This window comes from Trichoplax adhaerens, genomic scaffold (genome assembly GCF_000150275.1).
Source record: "Trichoplax adhaerens TRIADscaffold_1 genomic scaffold, whole genome shotgun sequence".
NCBI classification, from domain to species: Eukaryota; Metazoa; Placozoa; class Uniplacotomia; order Trichoplacea; family Trichoplacidae; genus Trichoplax; species Trichoplax adhaerens.
This window is the reverse complement of record NW_002060943.1, coordinates 7,941,198-7,959,397: the sequence shown is the minus strand read 5'-3', so window position 1 is coordinate 7,959,397 and position 18,200 is coordinate 7,941,198. Positions and strand designations below refer to the sequence as shown.

The window sequence follows — 18,200 nt, the reverse complement described above, 5'->3', positions numbered from 1 at the left end:
TAATAACTTCTATCACAAAAGCATGTATGCTTCTCCGATCGAACAAAGTTAAAAATAAATTACTGTACAGGTAGAAATGTTGCTTTCTAGATATGTTATGTAATTTAAAAGGTCTTCAAGATGTCTTCTTTTCAAGTTAACAAGTCAAATTGTTTGTCACTACTACTGCTCTTTCTAAGAACTACAGTATACTCGTATAATGTATACTTGACTATGCGTACCATCATCACAGTCCTTAAATCACTTTAGTCGAATAAAAGTAGCAAGTAATGCTATTAACTCTTATTCTAGTCTCCAAATAAGCCTTTCAACTTAATATAAAGTAGTATTGACGCCTTTTATTTAAGCTAGCAGGTCTATTCGACCATTTATAGATCGTTAGCCAATGCATTACTCTGTTTGAAAGTTAGCTATTTTCTTTTGCCCTATTCTTAATCATGTAAATCACTTCATTAAAGTAAAGATATCAAAAATTTTATTACTGCTCTGATTCTACAGTCTAAATAAGCTCTACAGTTAATGACAATGATCGAGATATCCTTTCTATAAAATAACAGGTTCATAAATTGTTACTCAATTCATACTTACCCTAACTAAATATTTATTAAGGTTAATATACTTTTGAAGGTCAGTGACGACTTTTGGCGATGGAGGACAACATGATTCCTTGCATATCTTTTGATATGTAGTCAGCAAATTACCTAAGTTTACAGATGGTTCCGGCTTGTTGCCATTTAAAGCATTTTTCCTGATCCTTTTCTTTTTGACTTTCCTCCTACTTATCATAGTTTCTTTTTAATCGATCAATTATCTGCTGCAAGACCTGATGTATTATATTTGCATGGCAATTAATTTTGTGAGCGCCTTTTAATGATTCATCACTAATCTTATTTACTCAATAGGCAGAGATATTTCTAAATTATAAATCAACAGTAGCTTAAAATTAAGAATTAGCTCATCAGTAAGCAAAGAGTATTAGTTTACAAACTATAATATTATCGCTGATTGATATATAAATACTGGTTGTATACCCCTTTTCAGGTATAAATACCATTTAATAGATCGTATTCTGATAGTAATAGACTCTAGCGAAGCATTCTTGTCTTTTATCCATACTAGTCTATAGCAGGCCATAGGCCGACAGATAAGCATATCTATTGTAGATTAATGTTATTGTTGCCATAGTAACAGTCATCATTCTCTTCATTAGGTTCAATTTTATTCAATCCTGTTTAATATATATAACTAAGGACACTTAGCATTCTATTGATCCTGCTTCAGTTTGATTAGAGCACAATAAGTTGTAAAATTGAGTTATGTATTAGTCAACATCTCCATCTATAATATATGTTTGATGACAGATGAAATTCATTTCATATACGATCAATATAATCTTACCATATAATTTCAGTAATTCCGTTTCAAAGTGATCTGTACCATATATACTTCATCTTATTAATACTGTCAAAGTCTATTTTGACTAAATTGGAAAATTGAAAAGTTTAGATAGAATTATTTAGTTTGTAGTAAATCGATCATCTATGGCTAATATTAACGATATTCCTATCTCCAACATAACTAATGCTTTCCCAATTCGGCATTATAGAAAGCTTGGTAGCAAGACCGGCAGTGGTAAGTTAAAATGATTAAATAGAGATTACTTAATATTTTAAAACGTTAAAATTTTGTTATACACGGATAGATTCGGTATGGTAGGCATTGGGTAGTCTATTCATGGGTATCAAATAAAATCTCTTTACATACAGAATTTTTTTCATGTTAGACATTACTCATAGACATCGTCCAACTAGTAATAAATGATTAACTTAATGACTACGATATGTCTACCATATTTATACTTATAAAGTAGGAATTTACATATAATTTCAGCTAGTAAACGCTCTTCTATATCTTTATTTCCTACTATCGTGTCAATATTATTTGATCAAGATGTTTAATTAATCCTAAAATCAGCTACGTATATTTCCGTCTACATATAACGTCTCAATATTTTAATGCTAACAGCAATGTTCTGGATAAAGAAGCCAACCCTAAATCTAGCACTTCAAACTTTCAGTTGAAGCCTACTTATTAGAAACTTAAATAACCAAACATTATTTCACATGACTTCCTAGCATTTTAATGTCGACATTATTGGTCTAGTCTTGCAATATCAATAATATAAATGGCCTTGATATGCACGGCAATCATTCTTGAAACTGATTGCGTTTGCGTTTGAACTAGTGACTGTTTGATAAAATATTTCGATTTACAAGCATCATAGTAAGTGCAATGATATTTCTGTGTAATAATACGAGTCACTGATTGTGGCTTAGCTTTCTGCGCTAACCCAACCGGATACTGTAGTTATTTCCACTCTTAATAAGTATCTATTTGATTAAGAGTTTTAGTGCACAAATCTATTCCACATACTATCATCAGATTACTTAATATGCTACTAGTGATCTAAATATGCTTAATTAAGACTGAAATAATTATCATACCAATATAAACCATAAAAAGTAGCTCTTTGTTGAGAAGTATATGACTACTCTTTCAATATTTCTGCGGATAATAAGTATATGAATTCTGATATGATAAAATATTAAAGAATCATTATTTTCTACTACCTTCAACTAGTATCCATTTTAACAAAACTTTTACTCTTTAATAATCTGAGAATTCTACACTCATTATTAATTTCTGTTAGTTATATTATCATGTGTAAGATGTTTACTAGCATTACCTAATTACGGCTAAACCTTAAAGATAAGAAAGTGGGTTATTAGTGTTTGTGTTTGTAAACTTGACTGCAATCTATCATGTTATTGGCTGCAATTTAATCAATATCACCTCTCTGATTATAATTATTGATATCGATTGCATAGGGGGTGCTTGGTTAATTGCTTATAATATAGCTCAGCAAAACCATTTTAAAGCTATTCTATGTGCGGAGAAAGGCGAAAAGAAAGAGGAAGGAAGAACGTTATCCAATAATCGCGGAGAAATTATCAAAAATCCAAAGAATACACCAGCTGTGAAGAATAGTCCACTCAAGGTTCTGGATGGTTTCTTCCTGGTAAATCACCCCCTTTAAATCGCATAAATTAGTTGTCTACATTTTGTTAAATCGTTTCTGTTTTTGATCATCATTTAGCTAAAACATTGTGGAGTTGAAGATCCATCTGATTTGTGTTCTATTAACATCAGCGGTTGTCAATTAACAGATGTAAGTATACCCTGGGGTATGTTTTAAATTAAAACTATATTAAGTTATTTCAATCTTATTTGTGATAATCTTAGACTCAAGAATTGTAATTTTTAACTTGAAGATAATATCAATAATTTATTATCTACTAAATCAGACGTACAAAATTATGACATATAGGTAAATTCGGAAGATTTAGCTCTGTTTGATAACGTCGTTCACATTAATGCTGGAGAGAATGAATTACCTATAGGTATTTAGATATAAATACGATAGTCTTATATATATAAGTTATGTCGAATGTTATCTCTGGCAAAATCGTGTACAGCAGAATATCTTTATTCTTCCTAATCTATATTTTACATATTCATTTTAGAAAAATTGAAAACATTTCCAGAATTAAGAGAATTGGAGATGCAATTGAATGATTTGTCGGACATATCGATTAATACTGGCGAATTTACCAAATTACATGTCAGTTGAATAACGTATTCAGTTTTAGATTGTGATTTGATCAAAAATAATCGATCGTGCTATTGTCTCACATGATCATGATAATTTGAATATCGTTCATTAGGCATTGGATTTATCCTATAACTGCTTAAATAAAAATGATATACTGAATTTAGGAACGTTACCGCAATTGAGATTATTAAAATTAACAGGTACTTTAAAGAGTCTACATGATGATTTTATTTAGCCTCTGGCAAATCTTAAAATTGCTTGATCTTATGGTCTGATTTACTAATTAGAATATAAATTTTAATCTCTATTAGGGAATGATTTAGGTAGTTTACCATTAGAGCTTTCTGCCACATCAACGCCAAGGTAAAATAATCATAATAATAACCGTAGATGCGATAGTTATCTTAATACTGCTGTACGAATATATAAAATAATATAGTACGTAAATTGAAACTATGAAAGATAGTGATAACTTTTATTTATGTTCTTTCTTCATTATAGTCACTCCGACAATGTGAAAGAGAAAGAAAAGCATAAACCACTATATCCGTCGTTAGAATATTTATATTTGGATAGCAATCAATTAACGGAGACGTGCTTCCTTCCGATAGCAGGACTTAAAAAGTAAGATCTATCGATACTATGTAAAGAAAAAATATTAACGATGTTATGGAAAACAAGGTTCTATCCTGTATACAGTAGTATTTATTCAATTTGCCGAGAGATGTATAATTTTATTACATAAACTAGATTTTCGAATAAGGAATGAGATATAGAAGGCTATGTACTCATATCAATATCAATATCATTTCAAGAAGATATTGGATATATTTTTAACGAATTATTGTCATTTTTGAGGCCTTCATATTATTTGAACTGAAAAAAGTACAAAATTGAATAATTCTATATTGCAAATGAAAGTTAGAACTTTCCAAGTAGAAATTGATATAAGATATTAGTACCTAAGTGTTTGAATAAAGTAGTGTTATGATCTTATGACCATCGCGTTATATTATACCTCTGATTATATTTAAATTATTGTAAATTCAGTCTAAGATACCTAAATTTGGATAACAATGAAATTACTTGCGTTCCATCGATATCCTTACTGTTAAAAATGAGAATATCATCGGGCACTACCAATCCAAGCAAACGTAGAAGTGTAGCTCCAATATCTGCTGGTAGTGAAAGGTATGATTCCTTCTCGTATAATTTTAAGAGACATTATTCCTTTTTCGAATTGTTCAGTTATGGTAATATCTATCTAGCATTAACTTATTTTATAATTTAATTATATACTAGATCGAATATTATTTCAGAAGGAAGAAAAATCGATGATGACGAGATGTAAGTCGATATACTAAGATAGTCGATATAGTTATTTGTTAATTATCGTAAGAAATTATTTCGATCACAAGAATTTGTAGAGAACAGCTTTAGTTGTATATTACATACAGTGGAATAAATGAATAGGAACAGCAATAGTAGGAAGATTAATAGAAATTACTACAACCGATTGGCATTATTAACCTAGCTTTTGATGTTTTTAAATTTCCTAATGGTTTTTAAGTGAAAGTATTTGGAGATAATTACATAACTTAATGATATAGAAGTACAAGACATTAGATATTAAAGAAAGTGTCTCTCAATAGGAGCTTTATTCTGAGATACTCGTATAACTCGACGACATAAAATATAATTATTAGACATGAAAGATAGTATCTCTTAATTAATGAGAGCTTTTGTTCCGGAATAGTCGCATAATCTAACGAAATAGAAATAGAACTATTAGATATTAGAGAAAGTATTTCTTAAAAAGAGCGTGACTTATTGAAGTTTTAAAGGGTTATGATGCAGCTATATAAAAATCATAAAAATTGATATTATATGATGATTTTAACCTATTTCAATTTAAAAAATTTTCATAAACTTTCTAGTAAAAGCGTTCAAAGTCGCGCAGACAGTAATGTAACCTTTGAGCATACAGAATTACCAAGACATCCCACTGTTGAGAGCATTTTAGGCAGTAGTATTATATCAAGTAAGTAAACTCTTTTTCTAACAAGTTATCGTCGATATTTTAAAAACCCTTCTATAATATATTGTTTGAGAAGAGTTTCTGACTTCCCTTCGTTTAATTATAATATTGCCATTAGGCTCTCTATCTGATGATGAAACCGCTTTCCCATTTTACTACTTGCAAGCATTAAGCGTAGCTAATAATTCAGTAAGTTGAATAAATAATGCAGGATAGTCTTTAATTTTTTATTACAAGGACCTACAATGACATTATGAGTAGTAATATATGTATCATACATAGATGGAATATTAAGGTACGATTTTTTAGGCATTTGTTGGAACTTCTTTTTACCAGCAATATTATTTTGATGTAGATTGCCACAGAGGAAGCTTTATTGTCACTGGCTGAGTATCCACAAGTTAAAGAACTTGTTATTTATGGTAATCCGCTATTGACTAAAATAAAAGGCAATCCACCTTTATTAACAAAAGAGTTAGTCAAAGCAAGGGGGATTCATGTAGTTCGGACCAATGTTGACGACGAATGGAAATCGAAAAAATATCGACCTCGTCCTATCGTCAATCAACGTCGCAAGGTATGACAATAAGAGAAAAGAATAGCTATGGGGTGTACATGGATATGATGTAAAAACGTTATTATGATGTAGTAGATTCAAGATATTTAGATTATCAATTAATGAATTATTACAGGTTCAGGATGTCTTACCTCCTATCCCTAAACGTCGCTATCCTCTTAGCATCGAAGCTCCATATTACAATTTCTCACAACCTCTTCCTACAACACAAGATACTATTTCATCGGATCATCCTAGTAGTAACACTGAAATCATCGATGATATTCCTAATGAAATCTTACAAGAGAAAATGAATGAAGTAGAAGACAATGATGATGAAAATAATTTCTTTTTAACTCAGGTATTATGACATATTAGCAGATACGATATTTGGCTCTTGTCTAAAATTTTTAGATAGCGACGATTCTTAGTCTCTATTAGCAAGTCCTTATTTATTCAATATTTATTTATTTCAATCGTCGATAGCTATATAACAGATATTGTATCATGCTAGTTGCAGTAATTATTTCAATTTGATTCAATGTAATTATAATTTTTATAAAATCTAAGATTAGTAATGGAAGATAAATAAGAATATTTTTTATCCGTAGATCATAACATGGCAGTATATTTTTAGCTACTCTATCCTATAATCATAATTTAGTTTATAATGTAAGGGCATTGAAAATTTAAACGATTATTTAAGTGTTTCAGTTTAAGGGCAGTGGTGACAAATTATTAATATTACTCCTATTTAACGTATCATCATGATTAAAATACATTCATATTTAGTGGTGCTATCCTATTGGAAAGGATCATTATGCAATTATTAATAGTTTTTATTTAGGTGAAGATATTGATATATCATGTAATTTTTTGATATAGCAACAAAACGATTTCGATCGTCCATTAACTTCATCACTAGAAAAATCGACTGCTGAAGACCAATATATTAAAGAGGAAATTATTCCACATGAAAAGCAAAGAGAAGTAGCTAAGAAATTGCCAAAGAAATATAAAGTAAAGAAAACCTTGAGCAAAAAAATAACCCCAATAATATAATCTATTCAAGATAATTTATATTAATTGAGATCTTGGTTATTCCTCTATTTTTAAGGGATTTGAGGAATTGGCTTCTGGTCTTGATGATGATAAACCAGAAAATAATTTCCCAAAAGGTACAGTATTACTAGCTATATCTATACTAAAATCATATACTACATCGTATATAATGAAGAATGGTAACTTGCTGATTGATATGATATGCTTAACTTTGATAAGAAATTAAATTATTTACTAATCATTTTTATGCTTTATTTGCCATAATCTCAGATATGCAAAGCAGTGTTCGAGCTCTAAAATATGCATTGCATCATCCCTTAACTTATCAAGAAGAAGAACCAGTAAATTACTATAAACCTAAAGTAAGATATTAATTCTGTTTTATATCGAATTTACTTTAATATGATCCTATTTCATGCCGGTTAAAATCTGTAGTATTGATGATTAACATTAGATATTCTTATATTAAAGATTTCGATAAAGCTGTGATAGTAATGTTTGATCCTACCTTACATCATAATTAACCTGATTATTTCTTCTTTTAACTTTAGCTAAGATTAGGATATAATACATCAAGATCGAAAACAACCAATGATAAGTTGCAATCTGCTTTAACCGTAATTCAAGGTGATTTAAACACGATGGAAGGCAATTTAGGTAATATATGCTGTAGCTTGTTAACACGTATATTTAAAAGCATAATGATGGTGATCAGTGTACAATAGTCAATTTGGGGTAGTTGATCGTAAAATTTTGCATGGCCAAGCTGTTGTAGCACTATATTGCAATGTAATATATTATTAGATATCATAATTAATTATACATATATTGTATATACGAGACGATCACAATTAGTTGTACCTTAATTTGTAAACGTAAATTACATATCTGGTAATGAAAGTTATTCGCTACAACGAGCAAAGAACAATTATGGGGAATTTGAGGATAAATATTTTTCTTAGTATTTATTAGTATAGACGGTAGAAGCTGCTATGTACAATATTGAAACACATTGTGATTTAATTCTGATAGAATTAAATTTTGACATGTGCAAGTACGGTAACTCCTTTAGTAAGGTAGTTTTTAGTAGATATTTGTATTAATATCTAGATACACAATTCCTGGATGCTGATCAATATTATAAAGCAATGTTATACCACTATTCTCATTATATCGACTCTTCAAGAAAGGGCCTTTAGCCTTTTCATACAAGATTTTTGCCAACAACGGAATATAAATGTATGCTGAGAGAATTTTTTAATTGGGAATTTCATAAATTTCATTACAGATAATTTATTGAGAAAAAGCGATCAAGACAAAGACGATGCTGTTCGATTACTTTCAAGGGTAAATAAGTTAAATGTACTTCTCTGAATGCTTTTAACAATATAATAAAATGGCCAAAAAATTGATTTTAATCTCATTAGAAATGTAAATTTATAATATAAGACTACTCCGATTTAATTTCTAATGGAATATTACTGGTTCCCTGTAGGTACAAACTAAATATGAAGAATTTCGAGAAGCTACCTTAAAATCTGTAGCGTCAACCTGTGAAGCTTTACATGAAGGATTAGATAGTGTCTTAGGTACCGAGGTGACCAATATCTCGCCAGCGGCAAGTCCAGAAATGTCTATTAAGGCTTCTCAGCAACAGTTGTTAAAATCTTCTCCTTCAAGTGCTAACTCGAATAATGATTCACGAACACTTCATTCACCATTCTGATATGAAATTCGTTATTAAATAGAAATTATTACTCAGATATAACAAAACACAGTCCATCTTTTATAATTGGGCATTTTTTACCTTCTCTTTTTCAACGAAATAATAGTTATGAATATCTCTGGATCAACTTTGCACATTATTAAAGCGCAATGATATGCACATACAGTCTCCTTCTTGTGAAATATCTTGAATTCTAAATTAATTTACCATGTACTATTGAATGCTTATATATTATTATGGCTAAATTAGCTAAGGCATCTATGATATTCACGTATGTGATCGAAACACATATAATGTATATAGCGGAATGAACCTACAGTATTCACCATATAAGTAATGCGATGTATAGCTTTCTATTTTATTACCTGGTTTTGAAAAAAAAACTAGTTTATATTCTTAAGCTACCCTTTGGATCGATATGCTTATTTGATCGCAATAAAGAAAAATAAAATGTAAAGTATTAAACTATTGAGGATTAAATAATTTTGTATTTTTTTGTGCGTTTAACATATGTAAGTAAATGAATAATTACTTCGGGAAACGAAACGCTGATATCGGTTATAATCCCAATTCATTGATAATTTGATGGTATTCGGGGAATACATTATTAATCATCAAATATGTAGAGAATAACGTTATTAAAATCTACATATACTCGTATTCAGGGAATACAGTTATTAAAATATACAGTAAATGTATGTAATTAAGGGATAATCGTATAGCCATGGTATAACTAATTGGACATGCATCCATACATATTTAATACATAGTACTACCGTCATATTAAGATTCAGCACAGTAGCTTAACATAATATGTATTAAGAGAAAGCATATATAAGATGGATATTCTTTTTGCAGCATGGAGTTGGATGCAATAAGTTGGATATTACTTTAATTCTTAAGTAGCTCAATAAAGAGGTGTTCATACATGACAAAATATACCGAACGGTTTATTATTTTCTGTTTAATTTACTATTGCTTAATCAGGAATAATGACAGTATAGAATTATTATTCGAGCATTCTTGTAAGAAGTTATTATATGTGCAGTTATAGAAAAGAGGACTGAGTTATGATTATATGCAAATAATCCAGATAATATGGTAACATAGAGTTGAATCGTTAGGAGGAATGCGTTGGGCCCCCACTTCTATTTTAGAAAGGGAATTTAAGGTGCTTACCACACTTGAATTATTTGCATTAATACCTACTATTTTGGCATACTAACAGTGTAGGTAGATTATTATATTGATCACAGGTACAATTTAATATTCATAGTAGTCTGGGCTAAATAATAATGAGAAAGATGAAAGACTATCTAAAGTCATGCAATACTTACTAACTATGCATCCCAGTTTACTAATTGAATAACGGCAACGTAAACAGGGTTCTGTGTAGCAGTCCAGCGTCCGTATTTCTATCGACTGTTCATAGATTTTTAACTCTAGGCTGTGCATATTTATTTATTTTAATTTTGTTTTGTTTACATATGTCTTTATTGCAGTAAATGCTATAAAAATGAAGCTTTGAGTTTTAATATTAGAACCGATTCTAAACGTTACACGATGTGAATGCTGGAAAATTTTATTTCTGCTTGATAGATTTGATTATAGTGATACTGTGTTTATCGTAGTATTAGTTGCGGCTGAGACTGGCAAATTAATATGGCAACTTTGTTTATCATCATTTTCCCATGAAGGATAATGATTATGCTTGAATACTTATGGCAGAAAGTATTAAATAGACACTGTAATAGTTTTATACGTATTTGTACAAATACAAGAGAAGATCGGGAGTGAGAATGAAATGATAATTTTATTTCGTAGTAGGAAAGTTGGGGGGTTGTATAAGATGCAATCTAGTAGTCTTAATACTGTATCACCTTATTATGATCATATATCATATAAACTAAGCTACTTCCGATGTAAGTATGCGTGTCTACGGAAGAAAAGGGTAGCTGCTATGGAATACTTTACAGCTTCCATCTCAATATGTATTCACTGGTAGTAGGATTCAACTTCTTTTCGCATGTTGAGAGAGAATTAGACATATTAGTCCAATAGAGCAGAGTGTCTTAGTTGTAAGCTTATTTCTCAATTAGAATAGACGTTGACTTAGTAGTATCTACAATATGCAATTTATTGAGGCTTGCTTTAAAAAGAAAGAGAGTACAGTATCAAAAATATCCACAATTTTCTCAATCACAACAGATATCGCTCCATTGATCTAGAATATAACGTATTAATATAGAGAATATAGACTATATGATAGTTATCTTTGTTGTTCAATCAAAATAGATATTGATGCATTAATTACTGATCTAGTGTATAGCATATCAGTATAGAGAATATAGACTATATGATAGTTATCTTTGTTTTTCAATCAAAATAGATATTGATGCATTGATTACTGATCTAGTGTATAGCATATCAATATAGAGAATATTGATTATATGATGATAATACTTCATTTTCTCAATGAAAGCTGCTGTTGATGCAATAGTAATCTAGCATATTACCAATTGATTGAGGATCTATTTCCATAGTGGATGTAAGCATTTTCTTATCATAGTAATGTAGTCTATCAGAGATTGATACTTGGTGTACTCGTAAATAGCAACATGTAGCTCCGTTGAGGCTGCTGTTAAAGCTGTAGTGATCGATTCAAGAGTATACAGTAAGCAACGAGTGGAAAGAATGTGCTAACATAGAGTCTACAGCAACGTATGTAAGCAACAACTTCTGATGCAATTCTAGCTAAAAAGGCGAGATACAGAGACGATCAACGAAGGAATGAAATGTTATTGGGTACTTTTTACTGTTAATATTGGATAAAACCCTGTTACAAAATCCACTTTGCTATTTGTACTATGCAGCAAGCAAAGCGAAATGGAGGATTTACAGGATTCACTACTGCATGCAACCGATGTGTAGCAAGAAGTCGTAAACGCTCCATCAACGCAAATGCATTACACCAAGGAATATGGGCCATTTCTAGTCTTTGATGACAATCATACCGTATTAAGGACTTGTAACGATGCAATCTTACAAGTCCTTGACCGTATAGATCGATGTTTTAAGTCTTTTTGTGACTATTTTCCTTAGCTTTCTAGGCTAAAGGAATATGGCGATGAGCATCCAACGGCAACAGATGTGTGCTACCTCTCCAGCCTCGAGCCGACGTCCTCTCCTCAGTCTGGAGCTTTCTCTACTCGCTCCGTACTGGTGACCTACAGTAGATACGCTACTATCATGCGTATACAGCCTACAATACCGCATCGATGTACTATACTGTCGTTAGGCTACCAGTCATCTTGCTCAGTTCGGACATACTAATCACAAGAGCTGCTGCTGCCATGTCTGGCTTGCAACGAAGTTTTGGTCTAAAACCATTTTTGCAGCGATCGCTGCAGTTATCGCCATTACACTGGACTAAAGTAGGCAGATTTCGATTCTTTCTCCTTTCGATAACTAGATATACAAGTCAAAGTAATCATTTCTCTTGTATCCTTGACTTTACTAGCCACTAGCTTCCACAACTGTTATTCAACAACGCAGTTATCAGTCCCAGCAAGGAGATCAGAGCAATGAGAAGGTAAAGAGGGGAAAATATAAGATTAAAATGAAGAGATTGACTTCAAAATAAGTTAAAATAATAAATGGTGCATTGAATTATAGACATTTGACAAGATCTTGATCGCAAACCGTGGAGAAATTGCGTGCCGTGTAAGTGTTTTACAAAAACAAACTGTAGCTACTTTGTTCACCAGTACAAGCGTCGAACTGAAGTACAACATGGTGTAGTAGTCGTATATTTCCAATCGTATCGTTGATAGTGACTGTTATTATTAAAAGCGTAATGGAATACTACAGTAAAGCGATAATTAATCTCCCTAGTAAACCTAGTAAGTACTAAGATTGCCTTTACTTACAACGATTAAATATCGATCGTTGACTGTCCAATGGATAAAAATATACTGTACTGGCTTTTTTCGTTTGCCAACGAGCTAGCCCTTGACATGATATTCGATCTTCAAGTACTTTCTGACATCGTATACTCGTATGTTTATTTTTTAACTTTACAGTAGATTCTATGTTACAGTAATCGATATTAACACATTCATGGGATTGATTGATACCGCTAAATGTTCAACTATACTATATTAAGAACTATGGTACTCTACTCCTGTGCATTGCCTGCTAATCGGTTTAATCCGTGTGCTCTTGCTATCTAGAGTTATTTTGACATGATAATGATTGATTTTTGATCTCGTATCTAGGTAATTAAAAGTTGTAAGAAAATGGGCATCAAATCTGTTGCAGTCCATAGTGACGTCGATAGCAACGCTGTAAGAATTGCAACTTTAAACAATGATTAATATAATTACTGCCAATTTTTCAAGTTATTTCTAGCACTATCTACTGTACCTTGTAAATCTCTCAATGATAAACGGAAGAGAGATACTGTACTTAGTAATTATTCTGATTATAGTGTTATTGAAGTATGGTAGAGTCTAGACATCGTTGCAAATAACTTGCATATAACTACAAATAGTCTTTTATACTGCTTCTTAGTTAGATGACTATTTTGGAGTCAGTCAAGGATACCGAATGATTTTCTACTTAGCTGCTATTAAATTTCTTTCTATTGTATTAATAACTATATTGAAGTATCCGTACCTAGTTTATAGGATTAACAAGTTGGATAGTTAAATGTTCCATAATTCATACATAATTGTTTCTTACTGTTTGCTTACGTTTATTGTGTATGATGCATAGCTACACGTTAGAATGGCTGATGAAGCAGTCTGTGTAGGCGAGGCTCCAAGTAGGGATAGTTATCTCAGAATGGATCGTATCCTGGATGCAGTTAAAGCTACTGGAGCTCAAGCAGTAAGTAATACTTAGCCAGATTTCCTTTTGGGGGTATTTTGAACAAGTGTTATGCTCAATTCGAGAGAGAAAAGTAAAAGTTTAAATACACGTTAGGTTCATCCTGGTTACGGATTTTTGTCAGAGAATCGAGAATTTGCAAAGGCATTGGTAATAGTTTTGTCGAATAGTATCAGAAATATCGTTTATTTACTAGGGATCACTAATCTCCGGAAACGACGTCAAAAAGACTTATACTAATTTATAACTATTAATTATACAGAAAGATAATGGTGTTACTTTTATTGGACCGCCTGCAAAGGCGATCGAGGCGATGGGAGATAAGATAGAGAGTAAATTGCTTGCTAAGAATGCCAAAGTCAACACAATTCCTGGATTTGATGGTGTTGTAAAGGTAAATAAAAATAGGAAGAAATATATTTCAATTAGATTTTTATAATTTAGATGATATAATTAAAAAAGTTTATTCTTCTTAACTTTTCTATTATCATCTAAGGATGCAGATGAAGCTGTCAAAATAGCTAATGATATAGGTAAGAAGTTTCTTCCGCTGATATCCAGCTAAATTTGGATGAATATGGTCATACTGATATAGTTAGCATTTGCGTGTTGATGTATGTCTTAGCAATATTACGATTTTAATTTGAACGAAAGGTTATCCCGTAATGATCAAGGCTTCGGCTGGTGGTGGTGGTAAAGGAATGAGAATTGCATGGAATGATGAAGAGGCAAGGTACTTGCTCAACCCTCTATCCTGCAATAGTTGAAAACGATTTTTATTTCTTGTACATTTCGATCTTATAGCACGTAAACTCCATCTATTGTTTTCAGGGAAGGATTTCGATTTTCATCTCAAGAAGCTGCTTCTAGTTTTGGCGACGATCGTCTTCTTATAGAGAAATTCATCGATAACCCTAGGCATATAGAACTTCAAGTGAGTCTTTCGTTTTATATTACTTTATGTCAATCCAATTTATTCCTGCATTATTTACCTAGCTGCAATCATGTTCAATTTCTAGGTACTACTTGATCAACATGGAAATGGCGTAAGTATTGGAATTAATACCAATAAACTGAGTAGTGTATCACTTTTAGTTAAATAAAATTTCGGATAGGTATTTTTGAACGAACGAGAGTGCTCAATTCAAAGAAGAAATCAGAAGGTTATTGAAGAGGCTCCAAGGTATTCCTTCGGTTTATCTTTAAGCGAGTTTCTATGCTATCCACGGTAGTTTATGAAACTAACATTAGTTGTTATAGTACTTTTTTAAATCCAGAAACTCGAGCTGCTATGGGAGAGCAAGCCCTAGCCCTAGCGAGTGCTGTCGGCTATTTCTCTGCAGGTATGTCAATATATCTTATAGATTGTTTAGCAGCTATTTGAAAATTTACATTTATTTGTAATGAAAAGTGTCCATGTATTTCTGGATGATTTTACTCATAATGTGTTCACGTGCATGTCTTCAGGTACTGTTGAATTCTTAGTCGATTCCAAGAGAAACTTCTATTTCCTGGAAATGAATACTCGATTACAGGTTGGTTCAAGTCTAGTGTCACTCACTTTATGTTGAAGATAAAGATTATGTTTTGATATATAATTATTATACAACGTAAATATTGTTATTTTGACGTAAATTGAGAACGCCATCTTAACATTTTATTAATCTCATTTTTAATGAAGGTTGAACATCCAATCACTGAATGCATTACTAGAGTTGATTTGGTTCGCGAAATGATTAGAGTCGCAGCCGGTAATTCTATTCCATCATTCTACCAATAATAATGACAATTATTGATACTGTGACCTTTATCTTTATAGGATATAAGCTACCTTTTAAACAATCAGATATTCCCATTGATGGATGGGCCGTTGAGTGCCGTGTTTACGCTGAGGTAGACTCTTAAAAACAAAGTTTGTTACGACTATTGGCATAAATTTTGATTACAATTTTGAGTATGAACTTTTTCATAATTCTTGACTTCTAAAGGATCCTTACAAGTCTTTTGGATTGCCATCGACTGGCCGTTTAAGACAATACAAGGAACCTCTACATGTGCCTGGAGTAAGCTGCTTAAATTATGTTAAAAATGTGTTAGGATCCTTATTTACGTATTTTTTGATAGCCACATTGTAATCCTATACTCCGTTTTAAAGGTGCGGGTAGATACTGGTGTAGTAGAAGGTAGTGAAATTAGCGTTTATTATGATCCGATGATTTGCAAGGTACATGTGTAGTGAAGAAGTTATGTGTGTGTTTCCTTTTAGGAGTTAGTAATATCATATTTTATCTACATAGCTTGTAACACATGGTAAAGACCGGACTGATGCTCTTAGTAATATGAAGGATGCCTTAGATTCTTACGTTATTCGAGGTAGGAGATTCTATTAACATGCTATGACTAATTCTTGCTCACTCCAGATTACTTTTTCCAGGTGTCAACCACAATGTTTCATTATTGCGTGATGTACTAAGAAACCAGGATTTTATAAAAGGTAATATCACTACGAAATTTTTATATGAAAAGTATCCGGATGGCTTCTCTGGTACAACTCTTAACGGAACACAACAAAACGAGCTAATTGCCGGGGCATGCTATATATATCTCAAGAAGCTATTGCAATCACAAGACTTTTTATACTCTAAAAGGTAAAGGGTTTACAATTTCGTGTTGGAAATCGCTATTTATTGGTTCAAGTTTGCGAACAGTTACCTATATTATGTACTAATGAAGCGATTATCGCATTATGGAAAGCTAAATTAAATACAGGCGGTAGATACTATCCGTATAGTTATAAATACCTTAACTTTTTCATAATTTTTTAGTCAAATTTATAGAGCTGTACAGCCAACGTCTTGGGATCTTGTAATAAGCGTAGAAGATAAGGAATATAATGTTACCGCCCGATTTGATAAGAACAATCTTATTGTATGTGACTACTAGTAGAGGCATGCAAGTGCTTCGAAATCCTTTCTAATGCGTATTCTTCGCTCTTTTATAGCTTGATATAAATGGAAGCAAGGTTTCGATGAGTAGCCAATCGTCATTTTCTTCCCCTGTACTGGAGGCGGATATTAACGGCAACAAAGTTACAATGCAAGTACGTAACGTGCCCTTTGCACGTATTATACCCTTTATCAGATAGACGATTCTATTTATCACTGAACGAATGAAGCTGAAAATTTACTCTACAGCATACAATGTATTTTTATTCATGCCTTACTGGCTAAAAATTTACTATTCAAATTATTACGGCATTTCGCTTATTCATTTTATCACTAACCATAATTTTACGCATTAAGTAAGTTGAAGATATTTTTATATTTATTTATAGACAATTTCTCATAAGCAACACGATATAAGAATTCAGCATTGTGGCACTGTGGTATGTAAATATTGATAAGTCGAAGTCATGATACACTATAAAATAGTTTATATTTTTTTGAAAATGATTAATCTTTATTTGATCTGTACAGTTCAGCCCTACAGTTCGTAGCCGAAAACAGGCTGACTATGTCCACCTTATGCCTGAAAAGCCTAAAGTTGATCTTAGCCCATTTTTAGCTTCACCTATGCCTGGTGTTCTTTTTTCCCTTTCATGTGAAGTTGGTCAAGAGGTCTGTCAACGCTAGCCTTTTTACCAAGCGTAACAGTTAGATAAAATTACCTATATTTCATTTTGATACAGGTTAGTGAAGGTGATGAGCTGGCCGTAATAGAAGCAATGAAAATGCAAAATAGTCTATTTGCAGGGAAGACAGGAAAGGTAAAAGTCTAAAAGAATAATAATAAAATTGGTTTATTGATAGATAGATTCCACTTTTGCAATTTTCTTGTTAATACAAGCTTTTAATTTAGATCCATTTTATTTAATAGGTAAAGAAAGTTTACTTTACACCTGGCGATTCTGTAGGAGAGAATGATGTGATTTTAGAAATAGAATAATAGTCCATAAAATTATTTGATCTCAGCATTGCATGCCAATGTAATAATCAATGTTTAAGGAATGATTAATTTCTTTGTTAGCTTGCTATTTTCTCGCTTACACCTAGATGCATGCTAGCAAATTTATGCTAGTTGGCACAGTTCAGATCATTGAACGTCAACTGTAAATCATGGTATTAGCAATATAAAAATCAAAATGCATTGTACTAGGATAAAACGCATAAAAACACTAATCCTTTTAATGATATATCGTAATCAATTAATAAAATTCATTTGGTACATGTTTGATGTGTGATAAATTTTTCAAAAT

At 31.6% G+C, this 18,200-nt stretch overlaps 3 protein-coding genes across 3 annotated transcripts in view; 2 read left to right on the top strand and 1 right to left on the bottom strand.

Moving 5' to 3' along the window:
* The window catches only part of TRIADDRAFT_52192 (uncharacterized protein), a gene marked incomplete at both ends in the record, with an annotated part of 5,207 nt that extends 4,421 nt beyond the window's left edge, over positions 1 to 786 (bottom strand). Inside the window, one exon of the mRNA XM_002108046.1 lies at positions 589 to 786. Coding sequence (XP_002108082.1) covers positions 589 to 786 — 198 coding nt within the window. The remainder of the gene's footprint in view (positions 1 to 588) is intronic.
* A 755-nt stretch (positions 787 to 1,541) lies between these two features.
* On the top strand, positions 1,542 to 9,055 carry TRIADDRAFT_52191 (uncharacterized protein; the record flags this gene model as incomplete). Its single annotated transcript, XM_002108782.1, has 20 exons — positions 1,542 to 1,632; positions 2,889 to 3,079; positions 3,158 to 3,229; positions 3,389 to 3,461; positions 3,585 to 3,682; positions 3,786 to 3,873; positions 3,985 to 4,036; positions 4,175 to 4,297; positions 4,724 to 4,864; positions 4,976 to 5,020; positions 5,611 to 5,714; positions 5,830 to 5,900; positions 6,067 to 6,288; positions 6,404 to 6,628; positions 7,153 to 7,287; positions 7,385 to 7,445; positions 7,600 to 7,691; positions 7,881 to 7,986; positions 8,618 to 8,676; positions 8,825 to 9,055. 20 exons carry the CDS (start codon positions 1,542 to 1,544, stop codon positions 9,053 to 9,055), a joined length of 2,280 nt encoding a protein of 759 aa, XP_002108818.1.
* TRIADDRAFT_49717 (uncharacterized protein) lies at positions 8,960 to 17,890 on the top strand (the record flags this gene model as incomplete). Its single annotated transcript, XM_002108781.1, has 26 exons — positions 8,960 to 9,008; positions 12,317 to 12,348; positions 12,731 to 12,778; positions 13,333 to 13,401; positions 13,832 to 13,945; positions 14,042 to 14,095; positions 14,208 to 14,339; positions 14,442 to 14,478; positions 14,600 to 14,678; positions 14,777 to 14,879; positions 14,965 to 14,991; positions 15,061 to 15,128; positions 15,206 to 15,288; positions 15,413 to 15,480; positions 15,627 to 15,696; positions 15,765 to 15,838; positions 15,934 to 16,008; positions 16,101 to 16,169; positions 16,243 to 16,318; positions 16,380 to 16,593; positions 16,771 to 16,873; positions 16,947 to 17,045; positions 17,280 to 17,330; positions 17,422 to 17,562; positions 17,634 to 17,711; positions 17,822 to 17,890. The coding sequence occupies 26 exons, from the start codon at positions 8,960 to 8,962 to the stop codon at positions 17,888 to 17,890; spliced, it is 2,082 nt and encodes a 693-aa protein (XP_002108817.1).
* Between the last annotated feature and the right edge of the window lie 310 nt (positions 17,891 to 18,200).